The sequence below is a fragment of the Melanerpes formicivorus genome, unplaced genomic scaffold, assembly GCF_026170545.1.
Source record: "Melanerpes formicivorus ecotype bairdi unplaced genomic scaffold, bMelFor1.0.p_v2 SCAF_58, whole genome shotgun sequence".
NCBI classification, from domain to species: Eukaryota; Metazoa; Chordata; class Aves; order Piciformes; family Picidae; genus Melanerpes; species Melanerpes formicivorus.
In genome coordinates, this window is record NW_027142410.1 from 81,055 (window position 1) to 108,891 (window position 27,837).

A 27,837-nucleotide genomic window follows, 5' to 3' on the forward strand; every position below is an offset into this window, starting at 1 on the left:
CACACAATGTCAGATGTTTCAAAAGGTGGGTTTGTCTCGCTAGTTCCAGAGCCTTCAGACCAGAGGTGTTACAGGTGCAAGTCAGCCAGGTTCAGAGGCACATTCCTGAAGTGCTCCTTTTACTCAGGAAGCACGTGTCCACCCTTGTTCTGCAGTACGGACAGCTGGATCTGTTGTTAACAAAACCAAGAAAAGATCCTTCCCAGGGGGAAATTAGTGACTCTCCTTTCCAAGTTGTTATTAACACTTTACCCCCAGCTTCAGTCCCATATACATCAGGAATCCCAAAGGTGGGATCTGAGACCAGAACAAAACAAAAAGCCGCTTTCTGGGCCTCCTCTACTAGTAAAGGTCACTGATAAGCAAATTGGCCCTCACCTACTTACAGAATCTAATAACTTGGAACAATGCCCTACAGGATTTTTAATTCCAGTCCAGTCCTGGGTCAACACCCCATATAGATGTGCAAAAAGATCAAATTATTTGTCCATGTCAGGCAAATTTAAAACAGAGCATCAATCAACATTCTTTTATTTATCCAATCACTCATCGTCTTCTGGACTCCATTAATATTACTATTGAGGGCTAATTTATCATATAAGACTTCTACCTTTTTTTCCCTCTCTATCCATAATCACCAGTACCCTTACAGCAGTTACCAACATTCTAGCTTTAGCCTTCTGTTTCTCTACATCCCTCCTTACAAACACCTTCCGAGCTTCACGTAGTAATTCCTCTAAACCTCTGTAGTGCCAATCCTCAATCTTTTCCAATTTCTAATATCTGCCCATGGTTTTGCCACAAACTGCATCCTGAGAAGTATCACCCCAGCTGCAGAACTGGGATCTATTCCAGAATAGAGCTGCAAACTTCTCTTTAATCCTAGCATCCACCCCATAGGAGGCTTCCTCTGATGCTCACTATAGGCTTTATCAAAATTTCTGGGCACAGCTTCAATTCCTTGTCCCATGTTCTGTCTCCCCTGAAGCTGTTGATGGTCCCACTGAGGATCTTGATTAGGCCACTTCTGATTTCTTGGTGGCCCCCCCGCTCTGATTTTACCTCTCCCATATTCTCACGCCAGCCTGTCTGGCTTTTCCTTGTCTTTGTCCTTAAATATGGGAACAGGGGTAGGGCGTGAAGCCCTGATCCAAACAGCAGCATATGCAGCTTAAACCATTTTTTTCTTTGATTTTCCTTCTCTCAACTCATCATCCCAATACTATAATATGATCCCCAAGGCGCTCTCTGAGATGGGGATGGGAGGCAGTTCTGATGACTTGCTTTTGTCCCGTTCTCCCGATCACTAATCACTGCCCGGGGGTCAAAACCGAGCGGCGGCAGTTGAAGCGCCGGCTCCGAGCCGCTAGCCGGCTCCCTGCGAACGACCGACCCCCCTCGCTGTGCCGACCCGAAGCAGGGCCCTCAAACCGAGGTCCCCCCCTAGAAACCGGGACGTCAGACCCGCGAGCGTGACCGCGCCACGGGCCCCCACGGCCCCGGCCCCTCCAGAAACCGGACCGCAGGATACCAAACCCCCGAGACCGGGCCCCTCACCGCCGGGACACCGGGACGCAGCGCCGGTCGCCCAATCCCTGCCCCACGTGGCAGAACCAGCCCACCCACAATCCCCCCACTCCCTTTGAGTCACCCCCAGAAAGGCACAAAATAAAGCAAACTGCCCAGCCAGCACCTCCTGCCTTTCACAGCAAGGACTGAACATTGCAGCTTTGGCCAAGACTATCAGCCCAAAGGAAGGTCTGGCGCCTGAGGAGCTAAATGCAAGTGAACCATCTGACACCACCACAGTCCTGTGAATGTTGCAAAGCAGTAGTGCATGCAGTATAATAATTCGAAAGTTAAGGGCTGCTCAAGCTTTACACAAAAGTATAAAAGTTCAGAGGGAAAGCCAACTCTTGCATGAGAATAAAAGTAAAAAAAAGAATAGGTTGGAAAAGACCTTTGAGATCAGCAAGTCCAATCTATCACCCAACACCATCTAATCAACTAAACCTGCTGCTGCATATTTTAACAGCAATGAAATTCAGTTACTTGTCATTTAAGAGCCTTTACCTTTTTTGCTACCCACTTAATGACAACTGCTACCCACAATATTTTCCCTGCAGTAAAAAATTCCACCATGGAGATCTTAGCTGAAGCAACACTGCTGATTAGTCTCACTAGGCCAGAGGCTACTCCCCATCTCTGCAAACTTCGTGTAAGAGACTGGTTGCTTGTTTTGGTTCAGTGTTGCTAGAACACAAAGCCAACAACTGACATCACTGCCACAGCCATGCAGCATCAATTGGACCGCAAGACTAGACAGAGGTTTCCTGCTTTCTTCCACACCTGAGTGTGGAGCTGATTCCAATAAATTTGGCCTAACCTCTGCACATGTGCTCAAACCCATGGCCTGGGAGACAGAACAGTTCAGACAGCCCGAAGACCACCAGAACCCTTCCAGTGACAGTACTGGGCATGCACACCACTGCTGGGTGGAAGCTGTGGGTAAGCAAAACTAATCACAGAACATGCTAAGTGATTCTCAGAAGAGAAATGAATATATAATGTGACCAAATGCAAGAGGAAAGACTGCCAACGTTGGACCCACTGAGGTGGAAGATGAGTTGGCCTTCAGGACGCTGCAGGTCTGTGGTGGTGGCAGCTATCTCAACTGACCCTTTCTTCTTTCTTTCCTTTCTTTTTCTCTCTCCCCCCTTTGCATTTGCAAATTTGCTGTCAGGCAAATAAAAGTTACTTGGTGCTTGACTCCATCTTGAGTCTTAATTCTGTTCTCTGGTCTCTGACTGTGCAGAGAGAGACAGTGTGACATGAAAAGCAGGGGGAGAGGGACTGGAAAAGGAGGGATGCAGGGTGGTGAGAAAGACTCAGCACAGGGGGATGGGGAAAGGAGGAACAGAAGGGGACCTAAAAAGGAGGGGGGAAAAGGGGGCTACAAAAGGTGTGACACAAGGGGAGAGTGGGACAGGAAAAGGTAGGACACAGGAGCAAACCATGCAGTTTTGAACCAGAGCGCTTACTCATCTGAATAGCACACAAAGCAAAACACTCCAGGTTATAAGATGAAGAGCCTAGCCCAAATTTCCTTTGTTTTGTGAGGGACTTGCAGAGAGTCGTTGAGGGGGCAGTAGGTATCCCCCTACACCCTGGAGGGTGCCTGCTACAAGAATTTTGGGGTGCCATGTAAGTGTAAAGCACCATGCTTACCTCATACCTGCAGAAGCTTCTGCTGTTTTTTGCAGCCTTGTTTGAAGTCCAGCTCCACCTCCAAGGTGCTGCCCACCAATGGGCAGGCCACCAGGCAGCAGGCCAGAGGACAACATGGGGGTGTGCAGCAGGGATGGCCACTGGAGCAGCCAAGAAGCTGCTGCTCTTATAGACCCCAAGGAGTGATCTTGAAGCTATGAGGGGGCTCCAAGACCTCCAAAAACACGTACCTGCAGCAGGCTGAGGTGAATCAATCACCCCAGTGCAGGAGCACGGTGGGGTGCAGCTCCCACCATGAAGCCCAGTGTCACCTGACCACCTCCAGCAACTTCTGTGGTATCTTAATTCACAGCGGAGCTGGGCTGGGCACGTAAAAGGAAAACAGCCCACAAATGGAACCTGCAAAATTTTCCACAGGGTCACATTGTCCTGTTTAATGCTACTGATCTCCTGCTGAAGGCAAAGGGATTCATTCCAGGCTTCCAAAGATTCAAATCCACCACAGATCAGAATGAATCAAAGCACCACCAATCAATCACCCTTCCCATTTATTTCTTCTTGTAGTTTTCTATCGTTTGACAGAGCAGAAGGAGCGGATGCAGCTCTGAGGGTGACTTGGATGGGTGTCTCTCTCTGACTCTGCCCCACATGAACGGTGTTCCCCATCTTTTCATCCTTTGACAGACCACCACTGTGACTGGATCTGGCAGTGATGTTTGCAAGGATGTCACTAACCCAAAGCTGTGTCACAGAGCCAAGAGAAGTCAGCAAGTGGCTCCAGGTGACTTCAGTCTGCGGCAATGATGCTGGCCAAACCTCCCCCACCAGCAAGAGGCAGAAACGGAGAGAAGTCTCCATATTAAGATTTAATAATAATAACAACAACATCTCAAAAACAATGAGTGCATCGTACACAGGATCTGGTACTCAGTGCTTTTTCTTGACCATCTGCTCTGTGACAGTGTACTGAAGACTTGGGCTGTGTGGTTAAGTGGATAAAAAACCCAGCTGGGACATTTCTCCAAGGAGGGCAGCAGGAGGAGGTTTAGAATCGAACAAAGGTGGCGTCAATCTGCCGGACAGTGGGGAGGGCCAGCATGATTTTGCGCCGGTACTGGGGGTCCTTCTGCAAGGGATTTCGCTCCAGGTAGACGGTTTCCAAGTTTTTGGCTCCTTTCAGTTCATCCAGGTCACTCCAGCTCTCCACCAGGTTGTCATTCATCTGCACGGCACATACAGGGGAGGCTCACACCAACAGATACTTGCAAGCTAAGCCTGGTTAGCAGCAGCCTCGCCACAGAGCCACCGCACAGGAGGATTTCTACAAGCCCAAGGCAGTGGCACTGTACAGTCTTCATGCACATGTGAGATGGCCCTGGCTATGTGACCCTTTTCCCCCTGGAGCCTCCCAGCTGTGCTTTCCTGTCAGACATTCCAGGCAGGCCCTCGCTAACCATCCCTACACTGTCCTGGGGTAGTGATCAAAGGCTCCACCCCTCTGAGAGCATATCCAGGCCTCGAGTAACTTGGTCTAGTGGGAGGTGTCCCTGCCCAAGGCAGAGGCCTGGAACTGGATGATCTTTAAGGTCCCTTCCAACCCAACCATTCTGTGATCTATGAATTAGGATAAAACACCCTGCAAGACATTGAGACAGTCTCTTTACAACAGTGTCCCAGTTGATCCACTGCACATTTAAGGGCTAGAAATGTTTACTGCCAAGATCTTCTTACACTGAAATCTTTACTTTCATGATTTCCCAGGAAACATTAAAATTGGTCCCAAACTGATGTGAAAAGTGGCATTTTCCTCCCCCCTCTACATCACTTTCCCACCAAAACTGTTCCTCCACTCCAGAAAGTGCCAAGCTCCCTGATCCAGGGACCAAGCCTAGGAGGTGCCTCATTGCTGGCACTGCAGAGGAATTACAAGGGGATGATGCTCCAACTGCCGGCAACCTGGAGACTTCAGCCATCCTTTGCTTTTGGATGCAGAAGCAGTGACTAAAGCAGTATCACCTTTAAACACTAACAGCAATAACAAAAAATAATCATTAAAAAACCCCAGCAATGGATCAGCTGTGCCCCCATCCAAGAACAACTTCCTCACCTCGGCCATCCACAGTGAAGTGGAAACTTTGTGCACTGTTTGCTGCCTGGCAGATAATCATAGAGTGGGTTGGTAGGGACCTTAAAGACCATCCAGCTCCAAACCCTGCCTTGGGCAGGGACACCTCCCACCAGCCCAGGCTGCTCAAGGCCTCATCCAGCCTGGCCTTGAACACCTCCATCGAGGGGGCATCCCCAGAGACATTCAAGATCAAATTCCTTTTGGGCCTGGGCAGCCTGATCTAGTTGAAGGTGTCCCTGCTGAGTGCAAGGGGGTTGAACAAGATGACCTTTGAGGGTCCCTCCCAACCCAGTGCAATCTGTGAATCTGAGCTTACTCAGAGATATAGATGTACACCACCCTCCCATTGCTCCTCACCAGAAGGTTTTTGTTCACTTGCTGTAGGGACATTCCAGGGACAGTTCCATCCTATGCTTACCCAGAACTCCTGCAGCTCTGTTAAGTGACTGATGTTCTCAATCCTCTTGATTCTGTTGGATGCTATGTCCAGCATTGTGAGTTTGTTCTAGACAAGCAAACACAAAAACATTAGACCAAAATTTCTTCCCATCTTCTCTCTCCCACTTTTTCAAGCCCAGAGCTGGAAATTGTGGGAAGCAAAGAAAAACTATTGCCAGCTGTTTACATGCAGCACAAGAACTCTCCCTGCTTATGTATGTAGCAAGGACAATTACTTTTAATGAAGCTGGGTTACTGACAGCCCAGAAGCCTTATGACAAAAATTAAAGCAATCACTAGTCTGACAGCAATTCACAGCCAAGGGCTCCTAAAGAGTGAGCCTTTCCTCAGAACACATGAAGCAGAGTGCTCCATTAAAAATCAGATCACAAATGCCCTCTTTAGCAGCAGACCTGAACAAACTTGTTGCAGCAGGGAATTCAAGAGCTCCAGAAAAAGGATTTTTTCTGCCTTACAGAGTCAGCTAAGTTCCAGATTGTCTCTGCTCTCTGACAATATCATCTACTGTTGGGTGAGAATGAAAATGCTACAGGCTTCTTCAAATGGATACTAACACAAAGGAAAGCCACATGCCACAGTTCGTTCCCTCCTACTTCCAGCTCCAGTTGATGTCCTATCAAAAGGAACCGAGAGTTACCTACAAACTGCTGTGTAAAAGGCTGCAGCAGCATTTCCATGGCTGAAGATCACAGAATCATGGAATGGTTTGGGATGGAAGGGACCTTAAATATCATCCAGTTCCAACCCCCGTCAACACCTTCCACCAGCCCAGGTTGCTCAAGGTCTCATCCAACCTGACTATGAACACCGCCAGGGAAGGGGCATCCACAGCCTCCCTGGGCAGCTTGTACCAGTGCCTCCCCACCCACACTGGAAAGAATTTCTTCCTAATCTCCAATCTAAATCTCCCTTCCTCCAGCTCACAGCCATTCCACTTCCTTTTGTCCCTACGAGCCCTTGCCAAAAGCCCCTCACCCCAGAAACCCCCAGGGGAGCAGGAAACCAGGCAGGGGGGCACAGAGGGACTGAGCTGGGGGGGTCTCAGGTGGGCAACCCACATCCTGCTACTTGTTCTTCCCCCATACCAGCCACGGGCTAGGGGTTTCCTATGGCCGGTGCCAAGATCCTTTGTTCAAGCAAACCCCTGAGGTGTTTATTAGCCTTCGTTACAGGGTGCTAGAAGGATTATTAGGGTTACGCTGTTCCTGGAGGAGGGGGCAAGATCAGCAGCAGCTGAATATCCAGGGCAGGCATCACTTAGCCTGCTTTCCTTCTTTCTTTTTCCCCCCCTCTATCTCTTCTCTAGGCAAATTGGGAATGTCATTATCTCCTCTGCAAACTGCTCAGTGCAAGACCTTGTGCGTGGGGGAAAGCAGGCTTGGGGTGCTTGGCTCCTCTGCAGGCAGTGGTTAGGGCATAGGGACACAGAGAATCCTGGAGTGGCTCAGGTTGGAAGGGACCTCAGACATGATCTACTCCAACCTCCCTGCCATGCCCAGGGACACCTCTCAATTAGACTTGGCTGCTCAAGGCCTCATCCAATTTGGCCTTGAACTCCCCCAGGCAGGAGGCATCCACAGTCTCCTGGGCAGCCTGTGCCAGAGTCTCACCACCCTCATACCGAAGAACTTCTTCCTCAGCTCCACTGTAACCCTGCTCTGCCTCAGCTTCAAACCATTCCCCCATAGCCTGTCTCAGACACCCTCAGCAAAAGTCTCTCTGCAGCCTTCCTGCAGGATCCCTTCAGGTCCTGGCAGGCAGCTCTTTATTAGAATAAACTTTTATTAGAATAAACCAAACCAGGTTGGAAGAGACCTTCAAGATCATCGTGTCCAACCCATCAACCCACCCAAACAGCTAACCCATGGCACCAAGCACCCCATCAAGTCTCCTTCTGAACACCTTCAATGACGGCGACTCCACCATCTCCCCGGGCAGCCCATTCCATAGCGCAATCACTCTTTCTGTATAGAACTTCTTCCTAACATCCAACCTGAACCTCCCCTGAGGCTCTAAGGCCCCCCTGGAGCCTTCTCCAGGCTGCTCAGCCCCAGCTCCCTCAGCCTGTGCTCACAGCAGACCTGCTCCAGCCCTTGGATCACCCTTGTAGCCCTCCTCCGGACTTGCCCAAACACCTCTGTGTCCTGGCATGAGCCAGGCTCCTGCATTAATTGCATCTTGTGCTTCACCTCGCCACAAAACCAATTTACAACACAAGGAGGAGCTCCACTTACACAAGGTACTTTAACACAACAAATACTTGGATCTTTGAGGTCTTTCCAAGGGACTCAGAACCCTACATGTAAGTGGAGAAAGCTGAGGAACAAAACCTTCCTGAAAAGCACAGCTACTGATAAGAGCAGCTCAGGGCAAGAGGTCAGGCACAGCTAGCAAGAGCCTGCTCACATTGTTCTCCAGCCCCTCGATGACTTCGATGCCGTTGTGGCTGAGGTACAGCTCGCGCAGGTTCACCAGGCTCTGCAGCCCCTCGATCTTGGTCAGGCGGTTATTCTGAAAGGGAAGCAGTGCTGTAAGGGCATCCAAACAAACCAAACCCCAAGAGACTCCCTGAAGAAAAGGCTTTTCTCTGAAGTATGGCTGGGAAGGGGAAAGGGTCTGCTCGGGTGCACACTGATCTCATGAGCTCAGTTCCTTTGAGCTTTGTACCACCGATGCGCAACGGAAGGTCCAGGGGTCTAGGGGCTCTAAGTGTGCAAGAATCAGATTCTGACCCTCCCATCGAAAGCTGTAGCCTGAAAGTTGTCTTCTTGGGGTCCTTACAAACAACAGGCTTACATGTTACTATAACTCATTTCATAGATTCATAGAGTGGTTTGGGTTGGAAGGGACCTTGAAGATCATCCAGGTCCAGCCCCAACTTTCCACCGGAGCAGGTTGCTGAAGGCCTGGAACACCTCCAGGGAGGGGGTGAGGAAGGCTGCTGCAAACAGGACAAAGCAGAGCCCTACCTGCACGCTGAGCACAGTCAGGTTTGTCAGTGCATCCAGGTTCTGCAGTTTGGTGATTTTGTTCTTCCCAAGGAACAGGCTGTCAAGAGTGGCCAAGGTGTCGATGTTCTCAATTGCCTGCAACGTGACAACAGGAGCCATTCACTGCTGTGATATACAACTCCAGCTTCTCCCTCTGCCTGGCATTTTGTAGCCTTGGCCCCTGGAGCTGCACTCCTGAGAAACAAGCCTGGGAATCCAACACAAGGTGTGCACGAGGCAGGGCCCCCACCATGACCCAAGAGCGGAGTTAAGTGCAGTGACAGCAAACCTCACCCGTGTCACAGGTGGCTGGTGGCACTTTTTACTGGTGGGTTTAGTGAGGGCGGTATTGCTTTGTCCCAGCTGCTGCCTTCACTGGCCAGGTAGCAAGAGCTGAGAATGAGCAGGCTCAGAGAACAGTGACAGTGACATTCCCTGAGCCATGAGGTGTATCCAGAGCAGCAATTACCAACTTGGCAAGCATGAATCTGTCACTGCTCAGCAGTGATGGCATAGCACAGGCAGAGACAAACTGTTCAGCTTCTCTGCACAACGCTTCTGCATATCCAGTTCTGGTGCCCCCGGCAAAAGAAGGGCACGAGGCTGCAAAGGAGGGTCCAGGAGGGCACCAAGATAATCACAGAGGGCAGGAGAACCTCCCCTGTGGGACCAGGCTGGGAGAGTTGAGGCTGTTCAGCCTGCAGAAGAGAAGGCTCCAGGGAGACTTCAAAGCAGCTTTCCTAGCACATGAGAACAGCCTATCCCACAGAGGGAAAAGGGTTCTAAGAAGGGAGTTGGCAGGTCTCATTGGCAGGGCTCTAAACTAGATTTGAAGGGGGAAGGGGCTGAAATCAGTGCATGTACACTAATGCACACAGCACGGGTAACAAGAGGAGCTGGAAGCCTTTTTCCAGCAGGAAAGTTATGATGTAGCTGCCATCACAGAAATGTGGTGGGATGGCTCACATGACTGGAGTACTGTAATTGATGGCCACAGGCTCTTCAGGAGAGACAGGCCGGGGTGAAAAGGTAGAGGGGTGGCCCTGTACATCAGGAGGGCTCTAGATGCCATGGATGATCAGGTTGAGTGCCTGTGGGTGAGAATTAGAGGGAAGGCCAACAAGGCTGACATCCTGGTTGAAGTCTGTTACAGACCACCCAACCAGGATGGAGAGGTTGATGAGTGACTCTATGGGCAGCTAGAGGGAGACAGTCTAAGAGGTTCTTAGAGTGCATGGAGGACAGCTTCTTATCCCAGGTGCTGTGAGAGCCTACCAGGGGTAAGGCCTTGCTTGACCTTCCTTTTACAAGCAGAGAAGGGCTGGTGGGAGATGTGGTTGGAGGCTGTCTGGGGTGCAGTGACCAGGAGATAATTGAGTGTTCAACATCCAGTCAAGCTAAGAGGGGCAGCAACAAAACCTCCACTCTGGACTGCCGGAGGGCAGACTTCAGATTACTTAAGGAACTAACTCAGAAGGTTCCTTGAGAAACAGCCCTTAAAAATAAAGGGGTCCAGGAGAGCAGGACCTGCTTCAAGACAGAACCCTTGAAGGCTCAGACCAGGCTGCGCCAATGTGCTGGAGATGAGCCCCAGAAGAGAGAGCCTGGATGGGCAATGAGCTTCTGAGTGAATGATGGGAAAAACATCTAGGGAAGGAAGGAGAGTTGACCCATGGAATGTTTAAGGATGTTGCTAGGTCATGTAGGAAAAAAAATGAAGAGGCACAAAAGCCCATTTAGATCTTAGCCTCTGCTGTGAAGGACAACAAAAAAGGCAAAGGTACTTAACACCTTCATTGACTCAAATTTTAGTAACAGGACAGAATGTCTTCCTGACAAGTGGCCTCCTGAGCTGGCAGATGGAGACAGGGAGGAGTTCCCCTGTGATCCAGGAGGAGGTAGTTAAAGACCGCCTTAGCTGCTTGGATCCCCACAAGCTCATGGGACCAGATGGGATCCATCCTAGGGCGCTGAGAGCTGGCAGATATGCTACCAAGCCGCTCTCCGTCATTTATCACCAGTCCTGGCTCACTGGAGAGGTCCCAGAGGTCTGGAAGCTGCCAGTGTGGTGCCCATCCACAAGCAGGGCCGGTTGGATGAGCCAGGGAATTCCAGGCCTGTCAGCCTGACCTCAGTGCCAGGCAAGGTGACAGAACAGTCATCCTGAGTGCAATCACACAGCACCTACAGGATGGCCAAGGGATCAGGCCCAGCCAGCATGGATTCAGGAAGGGCAGGTCCTGCCTGACCAACCTGACCTCCTTCCATGCCCAGGTGACTGCCTGGTGGGTGTGGGGCAGGCTGTGGATGTGGTCTACCTGGGCTTCATCAAGGCCTTTGACACCATCCCCCACAGCAAACTCCTGGCCAAGCTGTCAGCCCCTGGCTGGGACAGCAGCACTCTGAGCTGGGTTAGGAACTGGCTGGAGACTGAGCCCAGAGAGTGGTGGTGAATGGTGCCACATCCAGCTGGCAGCCAGGCACCAGTGGTGTGCCCCAGGGATCAGTGCTGGGCTCCATCCTCTTTAATATCTTCACTGATGATCTGGAGGAGGGGATTGAGTCCATAATCAGTAAAGGTGCAGGTGACACCAAGCTGGGGGTAGGAGTTGATCTGCTGGAGGGTAGGAGAGCTCTGCAGAGGGACCTGGCCAGGCTGCACAGATGGGCAGAGGCCCAGGGCAGGAGATTGAACACATCCAAGTGCCAGGTGCTGCACTTTGGCCACAGCAACCCCAGGCAGAGCTACAGGCTGGGGTCAGAGTGGCTGAGAGCAGCCAGGCAGAGAGGGACCTGGGGGTAGTAGTCGATGGTAGGCTGAACATGAGCCTGCAGTGTGCCCAGGCAGCCAAGAGGGCCAATGGCATCCTGGCCTGCATCAGGAACAGTGTGGCCAGCAGGAGCAGGGAGGTCATTCTGCCCCTGTACACTGCACTGGTTAGGCCACACCTCGAGTACTGTGTCCAGTTCTGGGCCCCTCAGTTTAGGAAGGAGGTTGACTTGCTGGAACGAGTCCAGAAGAGCAACAAAGTTGGTGAGGGGCTTGGAACACAGCCCTGTGAGGAGAGGCTGAGGGAGCTGGGGTTGCTCAGCCTGGAGAAGAGGAGGCTCAGGGGTGACCTTATCACTCTCTACAACTCCCTGAAGGGAGGTTGTAGCCAGGAGGGCGTTGGTCTCTTCTCCCAGGCAGCCAGCACCAGAACAAGAGGACACAGTCTCAGGCTGCGCCAGGGGAGGTTCAGGTTGGATATTAGGAAGAAGTTCTACACAGAGAGAGTGATTGCCCATTGGAATGGGCTGCCCGGGGAGGTGGTGGAGTCGCCGTCATTGGAGGTGTTCAGGAGGAGACTTGATGCAGTGCTTGGTGCCATGGGTTAGCTGTTTGGGTGGGTTGGATTGGTTGATGGGTTGGATGCGATGATCTTGAAGGTCTCTTCCAAGCTGGTTTGGTTTATTCTAAATAAAAACAAAGCTGGGGAGGGGTCTGGAACACAGCCCTGTGAGGAGAGGCTGAGGGAGCTGGGGTTGCTCAGCCTGGAGAAGAGGAGGCTCAGGGGAGACCTCATTGCTCTCTACAACTACCTGAAGGGAGGTTGTAGACAGGTGGGGGTTGGTCTCTTCTCCCAGGCAAGCAGCACCAGAACAAGAGGACACAGTCTCAAGCTGTACCAGGGGAGGTTTAGGCTGGAGGTTAGGAAGTTCTTCCCAGACAGAGAGATTGGCCATTGGCATGTGCTGCCCAGGGAGGTGGTGGAGTCACCATCACTGGTGGTATAGAATTTAATAGAATAAACCAGGTTGGAAGAGACCTTCAGGATCATCACGTCCAACCCATCAACCAATGCAACCCACCTAAACAACTAACCCATGGCACCAAGCACCGCATCAAGTCTCCTGAACGCCTCCAGGGATGGTGACTCCACCACCTCCCTGGGCAGCACATTCCAATGGCCAATCACTCTCTCTATGTAGAACTTCTTCCTAACATCCAGTCTAAACTTCCCCTGGTGCAGCTTGAGACTGTGTCCTCTTGTTCTGGTGCTGCTTGCCTGGGAGAAGAGGCCAACCCCCTCCTGGCTACAACCTCCCTTCAGGTAGTTGCAGAGAGCAATGAGGTCTCCCCTGAGCCTCCTCTTCTCCAGGCTAAGCAGCCCCAGCTCCCTCAGCCTCTCCTCACAGGGCTGTGTTCCAAGCCCCTCACCAGCTTTGTTGCCCTTCTCTGGACTTGTTCCAGCAAGTCAACCTCCTTCCTAAACTGAGGAGCCCAGAACTGGACACAGGACTCGAGGTGCGGCCTAACCAGTGCAGTGTACAGGGGGAGAATGACCTCCCTGCTCCTGCACCTGCTCCTGGTGTTTAGGAAGAGCCTGGATGAGGCACTCGGTGCCATGGTTTAGTTGATTAGATGGTGTTAGATAAGAGGTTGGACTTGATGATCTCAAAGGTCTTTTCCAACCTGGTTAATCCTATTCTATCTTGAATGTCTCCATGGACAAGGCCTCAACCACATCCTGTGCAGCCTGTTCCAGTGTCTCCCCACCCTCACTGTGCAGAACTTTTTCCTGATGCCCAACCTAAGCCTCCCCTGTTCCTGTTCCAAACCACTGCCCCTCATCCTGTCCCAACAAGCCCTTTTAAACAACCCACACTGCCCAGAAAGGCTGTAGCTGCCCCCTCCCTGGAGATGTTCAAGGCCAGGTTGGATGAGGCCCTCAGCAACCTGATCTAGAGGGAAGTATCCCTGCCCTCAGCATGGGGACTGGAACTGGATGATTTTTAAAGTCCCTTCCAACCCAAACTATTCAGTGATTCCTAACATCCAGTCTAAACTTCCCCTGGTGCAGCCAGATTCCCCAACTTAGATGCCCACAAAACCCCTTTGGTTGCACCCAAACCCCCCATCTGAAACACCCAGCTCCACTTTAGGTACCCCCAGACGCTTCTAATGTCCCCAGACCCGCTGGTAGACCAGCCCAGAACCTCCTGACACTATCCCAGACCCTTTCAGGGGGCTCCACACCCCTTCTAGATGCCCACAAAACCCCTTCACACGCCAAAAGAAACCTTTACCTGCCTCCAAACCCCACGTGGGGGCCACTTAGCAGCGGGTGGCAGCAACCAAGTCTGTTGCTCTCACCAATTAAACCCTTTGGTGCTCTCAGCTCTCTGACCCTGTGTCAGTGCAAGTCCTTGTCGGCCGGCACCTTCGTCCTGATCCAGGCGGAGAGAGAACTGCCAGGAACACAGCTTCGCCGCTCCGCTTGCGGCACGCCTGCTGCCGAGGGCAGCCTCGTCCGCAGCCTGCCCGAGAGGAACACGGCCCCCGGGGCCGGGGGACACACAAAAGCCTTCCACAAAGGAAACAAGGGAAGTCTCTTGGCCACTCTTCACGTGCCGAGTGCGATTGTCATGCGGAACACACCGCGGCATCTGGAACGAGTTTAAGTCCAGGTCTATGGCAGCACAGAGGTTCCTGGAATATCCCGGTACATCGATCCACAGGAGGTTGTCTTTCGGTCCCCAGTCTGATGCTTGGCAGCACAGCCATCACACCATTTCTCTCGAGTGCTTTGAACTGACAATTCATGCAGGAGAATAAAACCAAACAGGAGTAAGCAGCTTGGAAAAGAACTTTGATCATCACCGGGCCCAGCAAGAGGACACAGTCTCAGGCTGCACCAGGGGAGGTTTAGGCTAGAGGTTAGGAAGAGGTTCTGCACAGAGAGAGTGATGGCCCATTGGAATGGGCTGCCCAGGGTGGTGGTGGAGTCACCATCTTTGGAGGTGTTCAGGAGGAGACTGGATAGGGTGCTTGGTTGCATGGTTTAGTTGATTAGGTGGTGTTGGATGATAGGTTGGACACGATGATCTTGAAGGTCTCTTCCAACTCGGTCTGGTCTATTCTATTCTATTCCATTCCATTCCAACACCATCTAATCAACTAAACCACGGCACTGAGTGCCTCATCCAGTCTCTTTCTAAACACTTCCAGTGATGGTGACTCCCTGGGCACCACCTCCCTGAGCAGCACATTCCAAAGGCCAATCTCTCTTTCAACCTGCTCTATTCTATTCTATGAAGACCTTCTTCCTAACATCCAGCCTAAACCTCCCCTGGCACAGCTTGAGACTGTGTCCTCTTGTTCTGGTGCTGCTTGCCTGGGAGAAGACACCAACCCCCACCTGGCTACAACCAGAACTGAGGGGACTGCAATCCTTGCAGCTTCAGCTTTCCTTCTGTGCTACTTCTTTTTTCAGATGGATTTTTTTTCAAAGGGACTGCTGGACAGCAGAACAGGATGGATGGCTGGGCCCCAAGAGCGGTGGGGAACAGAGTTAAACCCAGCCGGTGGCCGGCCGGGCACAAGTGGTGTTCCCCAGGACACCCCTTGTGAGAGAGTGAGTCCAGAGAAGGGCCACAAAGCTGGTGAGGGGTCTGGATAACAAGCCTTAGGAGGAGTGGCTGAAGGAACTGGGACTGTTTAATCTGCAGAAGAGGAAGCTGAGGGAATTATGGCGTGGTCTGGCTTCAGCTCTCAACTAGTTCCACGTTGAGCAAGGACAGCTTGTACTCACAGAAGGCACTGGCTGCTTGGGTTCAAGGTTCCTGCAGAGCTCAGGCTCATTAGTGAGGTCGTCCTGTCACCTAGGCAGAGAGAAGAAAATGCAGCTATGAAATTAGACCACTGGAATCGTGAGACTCGTTCTGTGTGAGACTCCAGGAGAATCCAAACCTAACCTTGGAGCTGCCCTGAAGAGCTCCTCATAGCTTGAGGAGTACCAGAGCAGGAACAATTCCCAAAAGGTTTTCACTGCATTCCTAGGGCACTTGAAGGATTGCCCTGGCTGTAGTTAATACCTAGAAATTCCTATCAAAATCTTTGCAGCACAGCAAGGAAATTGAGGGATGGGAAGGCAATATGTACTTACACGTTAGGCAAGAATTGGCTTTGCAAACTAATCTCTCTAACTGTTGGATATGCACTGAACTTCCTCGAGGCCAAATGAGGACCCCTTTATTTGGGGAAGCCTCAATGAATTGGACTTGGGGGGCATCAGACTGGGTGACTACATCTGAGAGTAACTTCCACAAGTGTCAGCATGGGAAAGATAGCTCAGAAAGCCTGGGTCCAAAGTTTGACTTAAGAAAATATAGTATAGGAATATACTGTTGGCTGTGAGAAAGGGGGGAACTGATGAACAGAAAAGTCTCATTAACAGAACCACAGAGTTGATAAGAATTTTCCGCTTGTTAGCTGAAATGCTGGGACGCAGGGAGGGGGAGAGGGGCTGGCAGACAGCCTTTGGATAGAGAAAGAATAACAGGATTTGTCAGTGATTCACTTCTGTTAGTCTTGGACAAGATGCTCTTTTGGATAAGACAAAGGACACCTGCATGATATGTGCACTTCTGCTCTTTTAGATAGATAAGCTTTGTATAGATAGGCAGCATCTGGACCTCTGTCATTATAGACAGATAACTTTTTGTATAAAAGTTTGCCCAAACCTCTCTGAAGACACACAGCTCTTTTGAAATGATCCTACCTGTGTCAGGCGCCAGAATAGAAGCACGATACAAGAGACTTACTGAGTCTCTTGTGTGTCTTTCTCTAAGTCATTATCAACGCTGTTTGCAGCACAAACCCAAACCCAAACCCACCCCGAGACACCCCCAGCTCCCACGGGAGCCTGCAGAGACCTCCCAAAGGGTCCGTCGGAGGTGCCCAGCTGCCTCCCCACGACCCTTGACCCTTTCAGATGGCCCCACGAGAACTTTACGTATCCCCAGACCCTTTTAGGTGTCCCCAGACCTCCTCCGTCACCCCCAAAAGCCCTGCCGATGGCCCCAGACCACCTTCAGACGCCGGAAGGAACACACCTGGGAGTCCCGGGCCGGCAGCGACACCGGGACCGGACCCGCTGCGGCGCAGGCGCCGTATCCATAGCGACGCTCGAGTCAAGCTCTCCGCCCTCCGCTCTTCCCCTAAGAATTTTCGAGCATTCAGCGCAGTTAGGCTGCAGAAATTAGCTCACCCAGGGCGGCACACGCCGCGGCACGGCTGCACTGCCGGCCATTACACACCGGGTGGCAGCATTGAGCTCCCACGGGGCGGCACACGCCGCGGCACGACTGCACTGCCGGCCATTACACACAGGGTGGCAGCATTGAGCTCCCCCGGGGCGGCACACGCCGCGGCACGGCTGCACTGCCGGCCATTACACACCGGGTGGCAGCATTGAGCTCCCCCGGGGCGGCACACGCCGCGGCACGGCTGCACTGCCGGCCATTACACACTGGGTGGCAGCATTGAGCTCCCACGGGGCCTCTGGGTACGGTTGAGGCAGCAGCCGCCATCCCCGCAGAGCCCCACCGGCCAAGCCCGGACACGCCCCCCCGCCCCCCCCCCCCCCCCCCCCAAAAGCCCCGCGCTGCCCCGCCGGTGGCCACCCCCCCAAGCCCCGCGCAGCTCCAGCGGCTGCTATAGAGAAACCCCACAAAGCAGCAGAGACTGGCACTGACCTGGGACACAGCAGAAGAGCTCCAACCTCTACCAGCCACAACCCTGCACTGAGCCATTTTAAAGCATCTGGCGCCATGTTGTTGAGGGCGGTGCCATGCTGGGGGGTGGGGTTCAGGCTGGGGGGCGGTGCCACGCTGGGGGGCGGTGCCACGCTGGGGGGGCGGTGCCACGCTGGGGGGGCGGTGCCACGCTGGGTGGGGCGGTGCCACGCTGGGGGGGCGGTGCCACGCTGGGGGGGCGGTGCCACGCTGGGGGGGCGGTGCCACGCTGGGGGGGGCGGTGTCACGCTGGCGGGGGCGGCTCCACGCTGGGGGGGCGGTGGCACGCTGGGGGGGGCGGCGCCACGCAGGGGGGGCGGTGCCACGCTGGGGGGGCGGTGCCACGCTGGGGGGCGGTACCACGCTGGAGGGGGCGGTGCCACCCTGGAGGGGGGCGGTGCCTGCGTTGTGACCTCACGCTCAGCGTTCCATGGGTTTTATTCCCCTCCAAGACAACACGTTGAGTTCTGAGCAGCTGAGGAGCCCTGGGGAACACCTGTACAGAAACGTTCCTCCAAGAGCTGTCAGAAAAACGTTCGTTCCGCCAGCACTGCCGGCCGTTACACACCGGATGGCAACATTGAGCTCCCCCGGGGCGGCACACGCCGCGGCACGGCTGCACTGCCGGCCGTTACACACCGGGTGGCAGCACTGAGCACCTCCCTGGGCGTGGGCAGCAGCCGGGCCCCCACGTGGCTTTTATTTTCCAATGCTAAAAGCCTTTTAGAAGCAGAGAGGGCAGACAGGGGTCGTTTCCAAAGCTTTCTTACGCACCAGTCACTCCAAGCCCTCCCTCTCCAGCTGCAAACCAGAGGTTTGCCTCCGCCTCGCCTCACCCCAGTACTTACACTTTTAAAGATAGTGTGGTCCCCTCGGAGAATTTTCAGCACTTTAGGGGGGGGCCCCCAGCCCTCGCTCACCTGCTCCTCTGCTGCAGCAGCCCCCTGCCCCACGTGGCAGAACCAGCCCACCCACAATCCCCCCCACTCCCTTTGATTCACCCCCAAAAAGGCACAAAATAAAGCAAACTTCCCCAGCCTTCCTGTAGACCCCCTTCAGATACTGGAAGGCCACAATTAGGTCACCTCGGAGCCTTCTCTTCTGCAGACTGAACAGCCCCAACTCCTTCAGTCTGCCCTCATAGGAGAGGTGCTCCAGCCCTCTGCTCATCCTTGTGGCCCTTCTCTGGACACCTTCCAGCACCTCCACATCCCTCTTGTAATAGGGGCTCCAGAACTGGAGGCAGTACTCCAGGTGGGGTCTCACCAGGGCTGAGCAGAGGGGGAGGATCACCTCCCTTGACCTGCTAGCCACACTTCTCCTGATGCAGCCCAGGATCTGATTGGCTTTGCGGGCTGCAAGTGCACACTGAGAGCTCATGTTGAGCTTTTTGTCCACCAGCACCCCCAAGTCTCTCTCCTCAGGGCTACTTTCCAGCCAGTCCCTGCCCAGCCTGGATTTGTGCCTGGGATTGCCTCGACCCAGATGCAGGACCCTGCACTTGCTCTTATTGAACTTCATGAGGTTGGCCTGTGCCCACCTCTCCAGCCTGTCAAGGTCCCTCTGGATGGCCTCCCTTCCCTCCAGCTGTCTGCTGCACCACACAGCTTGGTGTCATCAGCAAACTTGCTGAGGGTGCACTCAATGCCACTGTCCATGTCCCCCACAAAGATGTTGAACAAGACAGGTCCCAGGACTGATCCCTGAGGGACTCCGCTTGTCCCTGGCCTCCACTGGGACATGGAGCCATTGACAGCCACTCTTTGGGTGCGGCCATCAAGCCAGTTCCTTATCCATCTAGTGGTCACCCATCACACCCATGTGTCACCAGTTTGGAGACCAGGATGTGGTGTGGGACAGTGTCGAAGGCTTTGCTCAGGTCCAGGTAAACGACATCAGTTGCTCGCCCCTCATCTATTAATTTTGTCACCTGCTCATAGAAGGCCACCAGGTTGGTCAGGCAGGATTTGCCCTTGGCAAAGCCATGCTGACTGTTCCCAATCACCTCTTCACTATTCTTTTGAGCGAGTAGTGACTCCAGGAGGATCTGCTCCATGATCTTTCCAGGCACAGAGGTGAGACTGACTGGCCTGGAGTTCCCTGGTTCCTCCTTCTTGCCCTTTTTGAAGATGGGGGCAATGTTTCCCCTTTTCCAGTCTGTGGGGACTGCCCCAGACTGCCATGACTTTTGAAATATAATAGAGAGGGGTTTAGCAACCTCCTCTGCCAGTTCTCTCAGCACCCGTGGGTGTATCCCGTCGGGTCCCATGGACTTGAACACTTTCAGGTTCTTCAGATGATCACGAACCTGATCTGCACTTACAATGGGCAGTTCTTCCTCCCCGTCCCTGGCTTTGACTTCCATAACATCAGGAGTGTGGCTAGAGGCCCTTGCAGTGAAGACTGAGGTAAAGAAGTTATTAAGCACCTCAGCCTTTTCCTCATCACATGTGACCATGTCACCAGTTTCCTTTCTGAGGGGGCCCACACCTTCCCTAGTCTTCTTCTTCCCATTAAAGCTGAAGGAATCATAAAGCTGAAGGATCATAAAAAAAAAAAGCTGAAGGATCATAAAGAAGAATTTCTTCTGCTTCCTCTTCTGACAACATCATCAGTACGTTTGCAGATGACACCAAGATGGGGGCAGGTGTTGATCTGTTAGAGGGTTGGAGGGCTCTGCAGAGGGACCTTGACAGGCTGGACAGATGGGCAGAGTCCAAGGGCATGAGATTTAACACATCCAAGTGCCGGGTTCTACACATTGGCCACAACAACCCCACACAGTGCTACAAGCTGGGGTCAAAGTGGTGGGAGAGTGGCCAGGCAGAAAGGGACCTGAGGGTGCTGGTTGATAGTAAGCTGAACATGAGACAGCAGTGTGCCCAGGTGGCCAAGAAGGCCAGTGGCATCCTGGACTGCATCAGGAACAGTGTGGCCAGCAGGAGCAGGGAGGTCATTCTGCCCCTGTACACAGCACTGGTTAGGCCACACCTTGAGTCCTGTGTCCAGTTCTGGGCCCCTCAGTTTAGGAAAGATGTTGAGTTGCTGGAGCATGTCCAGAGAAGGGCAACCAAGCTGGTGAAGGGTTTGGAGCACAAGCCCTATGAGGAGAGGCTGAGGGAGCTGCGGTTGCTTAGCCTGGAGAAGAGGAGGCTCAGGGGAGACCTTATTGCTCTCTACAACTCCCTGAAGGGAGGTTGTAGCCAGGAGGCGGTTGGTCTCTTCTCCCAGGCAACCAGCACCAGAACAAGAGGACACAGTCTCAAACTGCACCAGGTGAGGCTAAGGCTGGATGTTAGGAAGAAGTTCTACACAGAAAGAGTGATTGTGCATTGGAATGGGCTGCCCAGGGTGGTGGTGGAGTCACCATCACTGGAACTGTTTAAGAAGAGACTGGATGGGGTGCTTGGTGCCATGGTTCAGTTGATTAGATGGTGTTGGATGATAGGTTGGACTAGATGATCTCAAAGGTCTCTTCCAACCTGGTTATTCTATTCTATTCTATTCTATTCTATTCTATTCTATTCTATTCTATTCTATTCTATTCTATTCTATTCTAATTAGAATTGTGTTCTTGATAGAATAGAATAAACCAGGTTGGAAGAGACCTTCAAGATCATTGCGTTCAACCCTTCAACCAATCCAACCCACCTAAACAACTAACCCATGGCACCAAGCACCCCATCAAGTCTCCTCCTGAAAACCTCCAATGAGGGTGACTCCACCACCTCCCCAGGCAGCCCATTCCAATGGGCAATCACTCTCTCTGTATAGAACTTCTTCCTAACATCCAACCTAAACCTCCCCTGGCACAGCCTGAGACTGTGTCCTCTTGTTCTGGTACTGGCTGTCTGGGAGAAGAAGAGAAGTTGGTGAGGGGTTTGGAACACAAGCCCTATGAGGAAAGACTGAGGGAGCTGGGATTGCTTAGCCTGGAGGAGACTCAGGAGTGACCTTATTACTCTCTACAACTACCTGAAGGGAGGTTGTAGACAGGCAGATGATGGTCTCTTCTCCCAGGCAGCCAGTACCAGAACAAGAGGACACAGTCTCAGGCTGCGCCAGGGGAGGTTTAGGTTGGATCTGCTCCTCTGCCACTTCAGACACCCTTTGTACAAGTTATGGGGTCCAGTTTAAGTGTCTGTGTGCTTCCAGGTCTCATATCACCCTAAATTAGCAGTGCTGAAAGTTTCTGCTGTTATAATAGTGTTTGTGAAATACAGTCTTGTCTCCTGGCCTGACTGCCTGACGTCTGCCACCTGCACCACTGTCCGTGTGTCAAGGGTTAGGACTGGGCTGGTCACTAGATGAATGACAGACCTCAAATGCATTATCATATAATCAAAGTAAAATAGATCTCTATCATAATAAGACTGCTTCACAAAAAACCCCGAAAACCTAACCCAACCAAACCCCTGCAGCTTGGAACTCACCACATATTTCATAATACATGCTATTACAACCTAAAGCAGAAACTGTTCTGTATTCAATATCTGAGCCTGTGAAAGATAAGACTAGTTATAATGATCACTATAAACTCTTTCTAACATTGCTCTCCTCCACAGCACAGCTTGAATGATCAGATTCTTTCATTATTCAAGACTTCATTATTCAGTTCAAGAGAAACAAGGATCTACTGCAGAAAGCCCAGTGGAGAACTCTGGGGATGGTTGAGGAACTCGAACATCTCTCCTATGAAGAAAGACTGAGAGACCTGGGGCTGTTTAGTCCTGAGAAGAGAAGGCTGAGAGGGGATCTTATTAATGTCTATAAATGTTTGAAGGGTGTGTGTCAAGGTGAAGGTGATGGTCTCTTTTGGTGGTGCCCAGTGATAGGACAAGGAACAATGAGTATAAGCAGAAACAGGAGGTTCCACCTCAATACAAGGAGACACTTCTTTAAAATGAGGGTGATGGAGAACTGAAACAGGCTGCCCAGAGAGGTTGTGAAGTCTTCTTTGGAGACTGTCAAAACCCACCTGAATGTGTTCTTGTGCAGCCTGCCCCAGGTGATCCTGATTTGGCAGGGGTATTGAACTCAATGGTCTCTAGAGGTCCCTTCCAACCACTAACATTCTGTGATTAGAAATGATTGAAAGTCAGATTTACCTCTTTTCAAAAGAACTCCTGCTGATTCAAACCCCAGGTTTCCTGTCTGACTTAAAGACATGGAACTTCTAAAAGTTAAAATAAACAGGTTTTTAAAAAACCCAACTCATTTAAGTCATAATTTCTCACTATTGAATAAATGCTTTTGGTGACTTTTAACAGTAGCTGGTTTTAGTAATTAAAATATATATAATGCAATAGCTGTCTTCTGTCATATCTGTCATATTGTAGTATTTTAGTAACGGTGCTAGGTACTTCTGTCCTTATGTATTGAGTGGTATTGCAGAAAAAGAACAGTTGCAGTGGCATGTTAGCTGGGTGATGTGTGGATTGAGAGGAGCCCTAGAGAGAAGGACTTACAAGTACTGTTGGATGAAAAACAGTATGAGCCAGCAAGGTGTGCTCAGAGCCCAGAATGCCAGCCACATCCTGAGCTGCATCAAGAGAAGTGTGGCCAGCAGGTTTAGGGAGGTGACTCCGCCTCTCTATTCCACTCTTGCAAGACCCTGCCTGGAGCACTACATTCAGCTCTGGAGTCCTTGGCACAAGGAAGACATGAACCTCTTAAGCTCATCCAGAGGAGGTCCATGAAGATGTTCAGGGAGATGAAACACCTCTGCTGTGGCAATAGACTGAGAGAGTTGGAGTCATTTAGCCTGAAGAAGAGAAAGGTCCAGGGAGGCCTTCTAGTACCATTGCACTATTTAAACAGGGCCCCAGGAAAGGTGGGGAAGGGACTCTTTGTCAGAGAGTATAGTGACAGAATGAAGGATAACAGATTCAAAATGAAAGAGGAGATTTAGATATTAGGGAAAAAATTCTTTACTGTGAGGTTGGTGAGACACTGGAACAGGTTGCCCAAAGATGCTCTGGATGTCCCCTCCCTGGAAATATTGAGGGTCAGGGTGGATGGGGTTTTGAGCAACCTGATCTTGTGACTGGGCATCCCTGCCCATGGCAAAGGGATTTGGAACTAGGTTTTAAAGTCTTTTCCAACCCAAACCATTTTGTGATTCTATGATTAAGTCTTCTGTAGTCTGTGAGGGTTGCAACTGCCCCAGGATATCCTTCTGTGTGTGGTCATTCAAACCTCACAGTGAGGGATACCTATTTTGTGTTGTGATTAGCCTATGAATACATGATGGAACCATCTCCTCTTCTCCCATAAATGACTGTTGTGTTAAAAAAAAGTCTTCATGTGGTACAGAACAAGATTATAATTTGTGCTTTTGAAACCAGTGGGAGGTGGAGCTATGAATCAATCTATACAGCTCTTCTGCCCTGCCTCAGCTGTTTAGAAGACAGCACGGACCAGGAGCACCTGCCAGCTGTGAGACATACAGAGAGGACCATTATAGTGTTGCCTTTTATGAAATAGAGATAATAATGGGATCATCAGCCTATTCACCTTTGGTAAGAGACAACCAGCAGTGGGGCAGGAGGATCTGTTTGACTATCTCATTTGAGATTCATGAAAAGAAGCATCTTGGGGAGTTTTGATCCTTAAATGTCAAATAGGTCTATAGTGGGCAGATGTATTAGTAAGAGCAGCAGATAGATTATCTTGGTGGCATGGAAATGTATCCCATCATGATGAGGAGCAGTGGTAGGACACCCTGCTATTGCCATGATGGATCTGAGTAGAAACTGAAACCTAGGAGTTTGTGACTGACCTCTCTTGGATTTTTGTCCCAAGGATCAGTTTGTCCGAGCAAACCCATACAGGAAGATTGGAATAAGGAGGAAGAAGCATGAAAGACTGCACAGTGATGAAGATGAGGTATTGTACAGGGAGCAGCTTCTGGGTTGCAGAGAGAGGGCTATAAAATGTGAGCAATGGCTATGTGACCTTCAGTCTTCCACCAGCTGTTCTCATTAGGTTTAACTGTTATTATGAGGGTCAGTTAAGGGAATCAGTTAAGGGAATATTCTTTTCCTCCCTGAGTGTGCTCTCTAGATTATAAAACATTTGCTATGACTTAGGGGTTGGGAAGGTGAGGAAGGTGATGAACTTGTGGTTTCGATGCTGGGCAAGGAACTGGGAGAGCTGGATTTTAATCTTGATTTTACTGTGACATCACCTAGATGATGGTAGTCATACCTCATAAAACCCAAGGCTCAGTCTTCAGATCATTTAAGGAGACAGATCTGCAGACAAAATGCAGTAGTCGGTGTCTGGCACTTAAAATTATCCTGAATGCTAATTTTTATGAAAGTAAACTGGTAACCAGTGTTGGAAGACACTGAGTGTAGTACACACTGGATGTGTAACAAGTTGTTCCATTTTCTGATTAATGACTACTTGAAACGCCATTAAATGGGAGCTTAAAGAAAATAAATTACTAATTGTGTGGTGTGTGTTTGAGGTTTTATCCCAAATTTCCTGAATCTGCTCCCTAGCTGTATTCAGCAACAAAGTATGAGCCTAACTCTTTGCTAGATGTGAGAGAGCAGTGAGCTCACTACCTCCTAGCACTGTGGAATAATAATAATAATAATAAATTTTGTGTCTGCATGTTTTCTGAATGCTTCTGCCCATCTCATGAGTATCTTTTCTCCAGACTCCTAAATATAAATGGTACTAAAGCTGAGAATGAAATATTAATTCTCTGTGTTTTGGATTAAATTGGGATTTCAGCAATTTGGATCATTTAGTCCTGTCATTGTCTCTACTGCCATAAACATTGCTGCCAAAAGTTCTACTGAGGTTGATGGATTCCTCCCAAACCTGCTGCTTTTGTTCCAGCGTCACTTTCTGTGGAAAAACTATTGGGTTGATACTTTTTTCCAGGTTGTAAATAACACCTAGCCTGGTGTCCTGCTGCTTTTTACCTGGTTAATCTGCTCCTCTTGGTGTATCAAAATAAGAGGTACACACGGGGGTACTGAGGAGACAGTTTCATAGTTATAGAATCAACAAGGTTGGAAAAGACCTCAAATATCAAGTCCAACCTGTCACCCAAGACCTCATGCCTACTAGACCATGGCACCAAGTGCCACGTCCAATCCCCTCTTTAACACCTCCAGGGATGGTGACTCCACCACCTCCCTGGGCAGCCCATTCCAATGGCTAACAACTCTCTCTGTGAAGAGCTTTCTCCTCACAAATCATGATGCTTTGAAGATTTAATTGTTCCTTTCAATGTAATTAATGGAGCTACTGCTTCTGTATGTCATATTTTACTTCAAGATTGCCTTGTTTTTCCCTGTAGACAAGTACAGGGCTGTGTGTAGCTGTGATGGGGAGCAGAAGGAGAAAACAGAAAAAGATGGAGAGGGTTGTCAAGCCTTCAAGCGTTTCCCTGTAGAGTCCTACACTATGGGATGTTAATATATCTCCATACCTCATTGCTGCTCCATGATACATCAGACAGCTCAGCCTAGTGCTTATCCATGCAAATGTATTTTTGAAGAAGTTTATTATACAGGAGTCAACTTGTCCTTTTTGGTGAAAATTATTTGGTGATTTTTTGGTTTGTTTACTGCTCCCTGCATTAAAACTTCCCTTCCAAACCTTGCACCTTAAGAAAACCTAAATGCAGCAGGATGTGTTTCACGGAGCAGGAATCTGTCCTTTTTGTTTGGGTGTCCAATCACAAAAATTAGTTTATTCTCAGAAATTGTCTCAAAATAAATTAGAATGAAAATATATCCAATGTGTTAATGGGAGAATGGCCTTTGCTGTGCTACAGGACAGGGTGTGTTAGTTCTATCTGTGCTATAGGATAGGGTGTGTTAATTATATCTGAGTTACAGGCTTTTAATTAAGGTATTTTCTCATTGCTCTGCAGCCAGAAGTGCCTCAGTTATGCTGGCTTGCTGTAAAGGTTATAGGCATGAGAAATCTCCGCAAAGCAGATCTGTGTAAGTACCCCTAGTGGCAAGAAAATCACTGTCACCTGAATTTAATGCTCTTGTACACCTGTTGCTTAGATGACAGTAATGTATCAGGATGTTTTTTGTCTGAAGAACCTGTATCTCTTTTCATTTTCATTTAAACTCAAAATAATTTAGAAAACAGATAACAATAGAAATTAAATAGAATAGAAATTCTGTGTTGGGAATGGAATGGAATGGAGTTAACCAGGTTGGAAGAGACCTTTGAGATCATTGAGTACAACCTATCACCCAACACTATCTAATCAACTAAATCATGACACCAAGTGCCCCATCCAGTCTCTTCCTAAACACCTCCGGTGATGATGACTCCACCACCTCCCTGGGCAGCCCATTCCCAGTAGCCAATCACCCTTTCTACGAAGAACAACTTCCTAACATTCAGCCTAAACCTCCCCTGGCACAGCTTGAGACTGTGTCCTCTTGTTCTGTTGGTGGTTGCCTGGGAGAAGAGACCAACCCCCACCTGGCTGCAGTTATCCTTCCCTCCACCAGCTGCTCTGGGACATTTCCCTTTCCCCTAACACTTCGGTGCTCCTTTTATCCACAGGTTGCCCCTTCCCCTTCTCTTAAAGGGCACCTCTGGGAAAGACACAGGAAGTAGTTGTGTTGGGGTGCTGCTCTGTTTGTGTCTACACTGCTGTATCCCTGTGGGATTACTTGTGCATTACAATTGGAATCATGTAAAAAAAAAAATCCATCAAAATAATAATTTTTTTCTCTTTCTTTAAACAATGATGTTTCAGGTAGTGAAGTTGCACATGAGTTTGCTTGGAGCCTGACAAATATTTGCAAACACAAGTGTAAAAAAATCCAAAGAACTGGAATAATTCAGTACTGCTGCAGTGGAATAGTTTGGGTGTTTTTTTATTATTAAGTAGAATTAGTGGTTTAAAGTTGACTTCTGTTTGGTATTTATAGAAAGGTAGACAACTGTAGGTAAGTTGAATAACTGTGAGTTCAGTATGTTTTCCTTTGGATTTAGTGAAATATTTAGGACTCCTCAAAGGTTCCTCTTTTTTCCCCCCACCTGTGTAAAAAAAATTGTAAGTCCTGCTGTACTGACTATGCCTCTTTTTGTTAACACAGTGAGCCACACTGATTGCTATGTCAAGCTCTGGATGCCAACAGCTTCGTGTCAGGAAGTCCAGACAAAAACTGTTAACAACTGCAAAAACCCTGTCTGGAATGAAACTTTCCACTTCATCATACAAAGAGAAGTGAAGGTAGGATCTGCACCTCTGATAGTGAGCAGATGCTTTCTAAGGGGACATCTTCACCCGCTGTATGCAGACTCTCCATGAAATCCTCGAGGCTCACATAAAGGCTTGAACACTGCCATGCTGAGGAACAGGCTGGTAATAGAAAGATACAGAAGCATCAGAGACAGCATGAGAGATGTTGTTTCATAGAGGCAAGTAAATATGCAAGCTTTGGTATAGGTTCACTGGTGTCCTGTTTGGTCTCT

The 27,837-nt window shown here is 50.2% G+C and overlaps 2 protein-coding genes across 2 annotated transcripts in view; one reads left to right on the forward strand and one right to left on the reverse strand.

Moving 5' to 3' along the window:
- Window positions 1–4,075: 4,075 nt before the first annotated feature.
- On the reverse strand, window positions 4,076–17,397 carry LOC137452732 (protein phosphatase 1 regulatory subunit 7-like). The gene is made up of 5 exons (XM_068161379.1): window positions 17,326–17,397; window positions 8,785–8,901; window positions 8,222–8,326; window positions 5,775–5,861; window positions 4,076–4,450 (listed from the first exon to the last, which is right to left on the reverse strand). The coding sequence occupies exons 1-5, from the start codon at window positions 17,380–17,382 to the stop codon at window positions 4,274–4,276; spliced, it is 543 nt and encodes a 180-aa protein (XP_068017480.1). The 5' UTR covers window positions 17,383–17,397; the 3' UTR covers window positions 4,076–4,273.
- A 6,411-nt stretch (window positions 17,398–23,808) lies between these two features.
- Window positions 23,809–27,837, forward strand: part of LOC137452733 (cytosolic phospholipase A2 epsilon-like) — a 30,205-nt gene continuing 26,176 nt past the window's right edge. Inside the window, exons 1-4 of the mRNA XM_068161380.1 lie at window positions 23,809–23,885; window positions 24,169–24,252; window positions 26,264–26,336; window positions 27,459–27,595. Coding sequence (XP_068017481.1) covers window positions 23,859–23,885; window positions 24,169–24,252; window positions 26,264–26,336; window positions 27,459–27,595 — 321 coding nt within the window. The 5' untranslated portion in view covers window positions 23,809–23,858. The remainder of the gene's footprint in view (window positions 23,886–24,168; window positions 24,253–26,263; window positions 26,337–27,458; window positions 27,596–27,837) is intronic.